General features: G+C 49.5%; 1 protein-coding gene across 4 annotated transcripts in view; it reads left to right on the top strand.

The window, feature by feature from the left end:
* Nucleotides 1-10,000, top strand: part of tns1b (tensin 1b) — a 181,868-nt gene that overhangs the window by 153,945 nt on the left and 17,923 nt on the right. For all 4 annotated transcript variants that reach the window (XM_084478512.1, XM_084478514.1, XM_084478513.1 and 1 more), the window contains 4 exons: nucleotides 2,085-3,599; nucleotides 4,944-5,018; nucleotides 8,328-8,536; nucleotides 8,976-9,117. In XM_084478512.1, the coding sequence (XP_084334638.1) occupies nucleotides 2,085-3,599; nucleotides 4,944-5,018; nucleotides 8,328-8,536; nucleotides 8,976-9,117 (1,941 nt within the window). The remainder of the gene's footprint in view (nucleotides 1-2,084; nucleotides 3,600-4,943; nucleotides 5,019-8,327; nucleotides 8,537-8,975; nucleotides 9,118-10,000) is intronic.

Consider the following 10,000-nt stretch of genomic DNA (forward strand, 5'->3'; position numbering starts at 1 on the left):
ATGCACCAGTACAAAGCTTCTTTTTCATTTTCCAAAGCTCTGATGGAGATATGTACAGGTTCACATATCCCCACACACACACACGCACAGACACACACACGGGACACACGGAAGGTCTTTGTGTGAACCCGTTCCACTCATCTGATTGTGTATCGTCAGATACACAATCTAGTCATGGGTTCTGAGGTATCATGGGAGCTGTAGTCACAGTGCTATCGTTTGATTCACTTGATGTCACCCGTGTTTGCTCAACAAGAACACAGTATGCTTCAGTTGATTTCTGGTACTGGTTTGTAAACAAACATGGTAATCACTACATAGTACTAGTACTACATAGTAATAGTACTCCATAGTACTCACTCCTCCTAATAATCCACATTTCATGTTTTTATTTCTCTCTACTCAGTTGCTAAACTGATCAGCACCGGAAGCTTTTCATGTTTTCTAGTCATGAAGAAGCTGCTTGTTTGATTCGAGGGATGACCCATATGTCACGAGAGGGACGTGAACTCTATGTGTAGTTGACGTTGACAAGTATAGAGAGAGACCATAAATACTGATTTGTTATGTTTAGCACCGTGACGGCTAACACAGACTAATGTAGAATCCATACTGCACAGGCTATATTTAGCATGAAGGTGCTATCTTTGATATATAAGGTGAAGCTTGTAAGATGAAGACACTTTAATATGTGTGATTTACGCATGCAGTGCCCTGATGTCATGTCCATTTGCACTGTTTACGTCAAAGCTGGTTCACAGGCAATTTGTATGTGTGAGTGTGTGTGGGTCTGGGGGTGTGTGTCTTTGTGCGTGCGTGTGTGTGTGTGTGTGTGTGTGTGTGTGTCTGTGTGTGTGTGTGTGTGTGTGTGTGTGTTGTTACATTGCAAAACTGCATCACAAAGAGCGTTGAAGAGAAGAGACACAACAACAACAGATGCATTTCCCTGTGTTCTTTCAGTCAGTGGTGTCTTTGTCTTGCTCGTGGGCAGGGGAAGCCTCCCCCTAACCCCCCCCCCCCCCCCCCCCCCCTCTGAGGAGGATTTTCCAGCCATGACTAAGAGCTTAGAGCCTCTAGTGGGAGGTCCCCTCCCCAGCTCCCCATGGGAGTGGCCTGTGTGGTGTGTGTGTGTGTGTGTGTGTGTATGTGTGTTTTCTTGAGAAGAGATAGAAGAAAGGTTCTGTTGGGGTGTAAAAGACTGTTATCCACATTTCTATGATATATATTGCCGTGTGTGTGTGTCTGTGTGTGTGCACATCCATGTGCGTATGAGTGTGTTCATAATAAAGCCATGACCCATCAGGTCTGTTTAATCCTCAGTACATCAGCGCATGGCAACGTCTTGGCGACAGCACCAAGCAAAGAGCAGATATTGTGTTGGAGGGGCCCACTGGTCAGGGGCTGTGGGCCCTGGAGGGGCCCACTGGTCAGGGGCCGTGGGCCTGTTGGGATCCTGGGCAGAGTCGTACTGGATGACCTCATCCTCCTTTCCACCACACATGCCACAGCCCGGCTCACTTCCTGAGGGCTGGTAGAATAGGGAGGGCCTGAGCCAACGCTGAGGACCCATAATAACTCCTGCACATTGAGGACCCATAATAACTCCTGCACATTGAGGACCCATAATAACTCCTGCACATTGAGGACCCATAATAACTCCTGCACATTGAGGACCCATAATAACTCCTGCACTTTGAGGACCCATAATAACTCCTGCACATTGAGGACCCATAATAACTCCTGCACATTGAGGACCCATAATAACTCCTGCACATTGAGGACCCATAATAACTCCTGCACTTTGAGGACCCATAATAACTCCTGCACTTTGAGGACCCATAATAACTCCTGCACATTGAGGACCCATAATAACTCCTGCACTTTGAGGACCCATAATAACTCCTGCACTTTGAGGACCCATAATAACTCCTGCACTTTGAGGACCCATAATAACTCCTGCACTTTGAGGACCCATGATAACTCCTGCACTTTGTACATTTGGGTGGTGTATATACGTTGCACTGTATTTAGTCATCAGACACTAACCAGTTTCTATCCTTCTTCTGTTTTGCTGTCGTCTCCAGAAGTCATCCACACAGAAGGTCCGCTGGACGGCAGTTTGTACGCCAAAGTCCGCAAGAAGGAGTCAGCCGAGGGTTCGTTGGCGGCCAACGGCCTGCCGCCCACCGCCGTCGACCACGCCCTCCCCGCCGTCGACCACGCCCTCTCAGTGAGCAGCGACTCGGGAAACTCCACCGCCTCCATCAAGACCGACCGGACAGATGAAGCCGCGCTCGTGGCCCCGCCCACAGCGCCTCTGAGCCAGACAAACCCCCCCTCCGTCGCAGAGGAGCAGCGCCAGGTCCCGGCCCAGCAGCCCCTCAGCCTGCAGGAGAAGCAGGAGCTGGACCAGCTGCTGAGTGGGCTGGAGGGACCCCTGCACCGGCAGGGCTACCTGCCCGCTCCCTCCGCCCAGGCCGCGGGCAGGATGCTGCACCTGGTGCCCGCCCAGGTGCACGTCAACGGCCACCACAACGCCCTCACCACGCCGACCGCCACCGCCACCGCCGGCAGCAGCAGCACCATGGACCGCGAGACGGACATCCTGGACGACGAGCTCCCCACCAGCCAGGAGGGGACCAGCGTGGACAGCCTGGGGACCTTCTCCTCCACCGAGGGCCGGGCCACGCCCGCCGACCTCTACTACCAGTCGGAGGTGACCAACGGGCAGGACCATGTGCCCTACCTGGAGCGCAGCGCGCCCCAGAGGCCTCTGGAGTCCTCGGCCGTCCACTACGGGAGAGCCGGCGGCGTGACGCAGAGCGAGTCGGCGCCGCCCTCCGGCGACGCCCCCGTGGGTCTGAACGGCGGTCTGAACGGCGGCCTGCACCGCTCGCTGTCCTGCGGCGGGGAGCTGAAGGCCATGCCCAGAGCCCCCACTCGGACCACCAGCAGCAAGGACGCCGTCCAGCGCGGCCTCAACGTCTGGCAGCGGTTCGGCGTGCCGGAGGAGCCCATGACGGAGGGCCTCAGCTTCAGCCCGCCCAAGAACAGCCTGTCCCAGTTCCCCCACCGCCGCAGCACCTCGCAGCAGGAGATCGAGCAGTCCATCGAGACCCTCAACCTCCTCATGCTGGACCTGGACCCGGGCCGCCCCGCCGTGCCCAAGTCCCAGAGCGCCCCGCTGAGGGCGGCCGGCGTGGTCACCACCCAGCCCTCCTTCTCCCAGAGCCAGGCCAGGCCGTCCTACCAGGCCGACGCCGCCATCCACGCTCACCACCCCGCCCAGCCCGCCGGCCCCGACATGAGCCGCCACTTCAGCTCCGCCCCGGGCTCGTCCCACGGCCCCGGGTTCCAGGGCTACGCCACCCTGCCCAACGGGACCGGTCTACAGCCGCAGGCCTCCAGCGGTGGAGGGGGGCATTTCCAGCTGAAGCCCATCAACAACTACCCTCCCAGCACCATGGTCCTGGCCCCAGAGGCCCCGGAGGCCCCGGAGATGGAGAGGAGCCCCAGCGCAGCCTCTGCCTCATCCCAGCCCAGAGAGGACCCGGAGGAGGTGTTCACCGTAGAGGGCCTGGTGGCCCAGCGAGTGGCTGGTGAGTTCTTAGTGTGTGTTGTGAGGTGTTCACCGTAGAGGGCCTGGTGAGTTCTTAGTGTGTGTTGTGAGGTGTTCACCGTAGAGGGCCTGGTGAGTTCTTAGTGTGTGTTGTGAGGTGTTCACCGTAGAGGGCCTGGTGAGTTCTTAGTGTGTGTTGTGAGGTGTTCACCGTAGAGGGCCTGGTGAGTTCTTAGTGTGTGTTGTGAGGTGTTCACCGTAGAGGGCCTGGTGAGTTCTTAGTGTGTGTTGTGAGGTGTTCACCGTAGAGGGCCTGGTGAGTTCTTAGTGTGTGTTGTGAGGTGTTCACCGTAGAGGGCCTGGTGAGTTCTTAGTGTGTGTTGTGAGGTGTTCACCGTAGAGGGCCTGGTGAGTTCTTAGTGTGTGTTGTGAGGTGTTCACCGTAGAGGGCCTGGTGGCCCAGCGAGTGGCTGGTGAGTTCTTGTGTGAGTGTGTGAAGAGAAACCAGTACAATAATGGAGGATGATGTCAATGTGTCCACACTTAAGTATCGCATAAAATAATGATGATGATGATGATGATGATGTTTTGCTCTTATGCTAACTTAACTGAGCTGATTTGTTGAGAAACGTAAGAATGTAAGAATGAGTACGTAAGAATGTATGATGAGAATGATAATAATGATGTCAATGGTACAGTTTTGTGCAGACTTAAAGTCTGTGTTGACAAGTTTGAAATCTTTCTTAACAAAAGTTGCCCCAAGTTGTGGCTAACTTTGAAAGGTTACGTAATGCAGATGAAAGTTTAACCACGATAATCCATCGGTGCAGCCTCCAATCCAAAGCCAACAGCAGCAGCCTGCCATCAGTATGGACAGCCTCGCTCTGTGTTCACAGTTCTGTTCAAACAGGGTCCCTCCTTATCTCCCCTGTCAGCTCACCAGTGGCTATCACACAGGCTCAAACAGGAAGTGGTCTTTCCAGAGCAGGAAGTTGACAGCCCCAAAGCAAATACATTAGGCTGGTCCTGCCCAGAGAAGACAGATCCACAAAGGGAGGCTGTGTAATGGCTGAGGCAGAGAGAATCAACAGCACAGTGCACTTTAGAAGACCAGACATTAAAAGATCGTTTATCTTAACAAACACAACTGGTTGAACGTTTACGCCACGTCCAAATATAAGTACTTGTACTAGTATGTTATTTTTGTTGTATTGACATCCAAGGATTATCCTTCATCCATCCGCCTTCTCCTCTGTTATGGTTACAAACATGCTACTTCATTATTCATCAATCCTGTTTCCTTTTTTACTTTCTTTCTCCTTGATTAGTCCTAAACCATTTCTTCCTTTATTTTTTATTTCAACCATTTACCATCTTTTCCCAGAGTACTCGGCTCGGACACGAAGTGTCCGAAAGAATTCCCCTCAGTCTGCCCACCAACGTTCCCAGTCTCCTCCTGGTTGGTTTGTCCTCTGCTGTGTGCATCCAGTCTGGGTTCTGTGTTGTCCTAATCCAACTGTGTCATCTGTGATCCTATGCCTTGATTGTGTCTTGATTGCAGTGTTCTGCCGATCTCATCTGGTGTCTTTGCCGCTGTTTTTCCTACTCATGTCATCTTCACCTTATTTGTTGTATTCCACTGTCAGCTGTATTCACTCTCACTGCTCAAACAAGCGATTTCAGAAAAGCCTTAGCCGTTTAAATGGCCTTTTTTCTCCCACGAGGTGTGACGTTGAATAGCCATAACAAATTGCATTCCCATCTGTGTGGACACATTTGCCGTCACTATAGGTCATATTTTAAAAGGGGTTGTAATGGCTGATCAACCTCACACCTGGTTGTGAAAAGGAGCCGTTAAAGACACATGCACAGCGCTATGCTCAGCCCACTCCCATGTCCCTGGTCAATCGCTCGTCTCCAGGCCATGCAACATACAATACAGCCCGCAGAGTCGTGTTCTTTTACAGGAACCTCGGTTTAGCCCCCTTCTTATCTTGTTGTTCTTCATGTTCATTAATCAGATCACACAAATCTTTTTTTTTGAGTTTCGCAATCACCTGGACAGAAATCAGCTGGATAACGTTGAGTCTCAGCAGGGATGAAACAGACACAAAGACCTCTCTGTCCGCGAGCCTGCCCGAGTGCATGTCACAAGAGACCTTTATTTTTTTTTCAAACTAAACTTGGGTAACAATAACAGGGCCCAGGAAACACTGGGCTCCTTTCTCCTTTATAGCACGCCCTGTTTCCCTCCGCCCGTCAGACAGGACAGTGAAAGGACACCCAATCCAGGAGTGGGACGCACAAGGCCCAGTTGAACACATCACTGAGGTCCAAGCAGTCCGAGGGGAGGTTTGGAGCAGGACACTGCCCTAATCTGTCTTCTCAGAGGCCCCCAGGAGTCCCCTGGTCTGGTTTGTTATCCAGGGCCCCCAGACGTTAATGTCTGTGAGGTTGTCGTAGACAACAGCGCCCTGTAGACCGTCCTGTAGAATGAGATCAGATAGTATTACTGAATACATATCATGATATCCATGGTCAAATTTGATGTGTATTTTCACAGCTTTTTTATGCTCTCAGCCATCCACTGTGTAGAATTACAATATAAGCAATAACATGGGAGATAAAATCCACAGTTTGAATCCGAGATGAGGGTAAAATTCTCCCATCTGACCAACCTTCAAATGTTACATAGGTACCTTCGTACTAACCTGCAGTCCCACCTTGCATAACCTCCTGCACGCAGGTGTGCAGAACAATGTTGGGGAAAAAACAACATGTTTTTCTTGCTCATGTAAAAGAAAAGCGAGAATCAGCACTCAAGTTTGTTTTGGAATCAACATTATGCTGCTCCACATGTCTTGTATATTGGTTTAAATATTTGACTAAATTAAAAAGGAAGAAACTGAAAGAAAAAGAGTCCAGGATCCTAAAGAGCCATGGGAGTCCCACGCCGCTCCAGCTGGAAGCCATTAGGCGTTGCCCAGGCAACAGCCCTGGTGTTTGACAGCGCTCTGCTGTAGAGCAGCTCACATACATCTGGTTTGCGTGTTTCCAGCGACGGCTGCGTGGAGGGCTTTTGGAGGGATGGGAGGGGGAGGGGGGTTGGGATGTGGTGTTGGGGTTACTGCATGCGTTCCAAGACGTACTTGAGCACACACCCACCACGTCCATCTCCTGAACATGTGTCCGTGCCAGGCCCTGGGAACAAGATAGCTGTGTTGATGCTAGGCCTTAGAACAAGATGGTGGTTGGCTGCTAGTCCTTAGAACAAGATGATTGTGTTGGATGCTAGCTCCTTAGTATATTCTAGCATTACGTCATTCAGCAGATTTTAGTCTCCCTAAGAAACTTACTGTACAAGTGATGTTGAGTACAATCAAAGCATTCAAATTAAATTGGAGGAGTTACAAACATATACGACTGTGTGATTGGCAGCTGGTTATCATAGGTTTTACAGTATTATGGAACCGTAATGATCAGTTGCATATTTTCATCCACCATTAGAAAACCATTATCATTTTTCATAATAAAAAATAATGCTAAACCCCAGATAACCAGAATGACAGTTTGTGGTTGTCTTAGTCGGGAACCATTGGGGAAATAGTTTTTCCTTTTTTTCATAACCACTTAAACTATGTCTCTCTGGCACTAGGCCTCGCTCCCAAACATTTCTTACTGTGTCTTTACATTTTCACAGCTGCAGGCGGATGCTATGGCTAACTCCACCACATGTCTCAGCTTTGGTCCGCTTGGGTCTAAGAGAGAGGTCGACAGAAGAGGCAGTAAATATTGTTCACGGTTTCCATAACACTCAGTGCTCTCTGACAGCAGGGGCGCGTCTGTTCGGACCTCATGGATGGAGGCCATCCCTTTGTTGGGACACATTGTTAGCCAGTGTTTGTTCCTTTGTTTACATGAGTAGTTATGGGGATGTAACTAATATATTTATTATATTTATCAGAAGTAGGGAGGTGTCTCTCGTAGTCTCAACAGTACTGCGGTTCAAGTGCTCTATAATCAAAATGCTACTAGCTAATAAATTAATTGGATAGCCATAGTTTCAGCTGACGTCGTTATCAACAGTCGATTCAGGATTTTAAACGATAGTGTTTCAGCTCTCGACCTTTCCCCCGGGGAGCTTGACGTCTCGACCTTTCACAAACTTTCAGCCAGTGCATAAATAAATGATAATAAAAGTTTCCCTTTTTCAGAAAAGACGCTGCTCAATCATTTAAGTCAGTAAACTGATGATGCAACCGTCCCCTCGTAGCAGAACGTCTTGATCACTGTTTCAAGGCAGCCAAAAAGAGTGTCGTAGCCACAGCTTCACAACTCGAGGGCTGCAAAATGCCAGATTTTTAAAACCCTTGACAAACAAATCATGCTTTGTGTCAGATAAAACTCACCGACTGTATCCTTCTAACCCCAAATGAGCCTGCTTGACGCAACCCTTTGTTTGTGTGTGTGTGTACGTGCGTGTGTGTCTTCACACTGCGGTCCTTGTCGTCTACTTGTTGAACTCGTCCCAGGCTGTGCGAGAGCTGCGTCTGGCCGGGCTTTCAATGCATCCCAGTGCATCCTCATGCCTCGCTTCCAGCCACCCGTGCGACCGTAAAAAGAGTCCCCACTCCCCCACGTGGAAACGTCTCCGGAGGCACCAGAGCCTGCGGAATGGGAACTCTGATGTGATGTTCTTTATGGAACGATGGGAACGGGAAGTCCGCCCTGCCGTGTCTTACTCCACTCCGTGTCTATTCCCGTTCAGGCGTCCAGTCTCGGGGGATTTCGTTTGAGGACCCCGCGGCCCCGTCGCCACGCCACCGGGCGCCTAGCGACGGCGGGCAGTTCCACAACCTTCCGGACGGCGGCGGAGACGCCAGCTGCCCCGACGGAGCCCTGCGCTCGCCAATCCGCTGCGTCTCGCCCGAGTTCGTCAACGCCATCGCGCTGAACCCTGGCGGGAGACCCAAGGAGGTAACAGCCACTTCATTTCTCTTAGTTTTCTGGTTTTGGTCCTCATGGTGTATATCTATATGATGTATATCTATATGATATACGTCTCTGGAGGATCTCTATTGGTGCAGTCTATTCTTATATCCATATCGTATTCACGTCATCACCAAGGCCTAGTCTGTAAATACTGGGGATGTAGCTGCTATTGTTTGTGTTATTAAGTATTTGTATTATTATAATTCATTTCCTTTAAATTCATGTTAAGTTATAGAGACCTCAGTTGTGTCACAACAATTTCATTAACCAGAATCAACCCTGTGTAATTTATTTGAGGAATCAAAACATTTTGACTTTTAATCAAAAATATGAACTAACTATTTTTCCCTTTGCTGTGTGTGTGTCTTTGTGCTTCCTCTTTGATATTGTGTGTGTGTGTGTCTCCATGGCCCCCCTGCTTCAGAGGCACATCCACAGCTACCGGGAGGCCTTCGAGGAGCTGGAGGCGGGGGGCCCCATGAGCCCCTCTCCCCTGGCTGGTGGTGAGGTGTTCCCCCAAACCCCTGCATTCCCCGTGTCGCCGCAAACCCCTTACTTCAACCTGTGTAAGTCCCCGCTGGCAGAGGGCGCTGTGGAGCTCTGGCCTAGGAGGTAGTAGACAGAGAAGAAGGTTCTTTATCATTAGTTAGTAGACAGTGACAGAGAGAAGAAGGTTCTTTATCATTAGTTAGTAGACAGAGAGAAGAAGGTTCTTTATCATTAGTTAGTAGACAGAGAGAAGAAGGTTCTTTATCATTAGTTAGTAGACAGAGAGAAGAAGGTTCTTTATTATTAGTTAGTAGACAGTGACAGAGAGAAGAAGGTTCTTTATTATTAGTTAGTAGACAGAGAGAAGAAGGTTCTTTATCATTAGTTAGTAGACAGAGAGAAGAAGGTTCTTTATTATTAGTTAGTAGACAGAGAGAAGAAGGTTCTTTATTATTCCGTAGCCTTATTCCGCTGGTGGCCATCTTGGTTCTAAACGCCAGCATGGGGGTGGAGTCAAGCGGCAGCCGTGACCACCTGTTTGTGAAGCCCTGCGGACGCGGCTGATGTGTAGTTCAGCTAACGGCCTATAGGTGGCTCGTGGTGGTTGTTTTCAAAAAGAATGTTAGCCTTTCTAAGTCATTGGTAAATTTGGGATTTAATTTTCAGAATCTATCGCCAATATTTTCATTTTCTTTGTTTTTTAGAATTCCCGTTTGACAGTTTTATTTCATTAAAGAGTTATTAAAGTGGTGATATCTATGATTTTCATGTAAATATCAGTTAAGTCACTATCTATAGTCAAATGAGGTAACACAATAGTGAGTGAGCCTGTGGCCGTCTGATAAAAGCCCTTTCATTTGCAGAATTCTGATTTGTAAGAACTTGGTGTCAGTGGTGGTATCTCTGGGAACAAGTACCGCTTATGGCCAAAGGTGTCGCCAAAGTCATAACATTAAATCT

This window comes from Micromesistius poutassou (genome assembly GCF_964030765.1).
Source record: "Micromesistius poutassou genome assembly, chromosome: 14".
Classification (NCBI taxonomy): domain Eukaryota; kingdom Metazoa; phylum Chordata; class Actinopteri; order Gadiformes; family Gadidae; genus Micromesistius; species Micromesistius poutassou.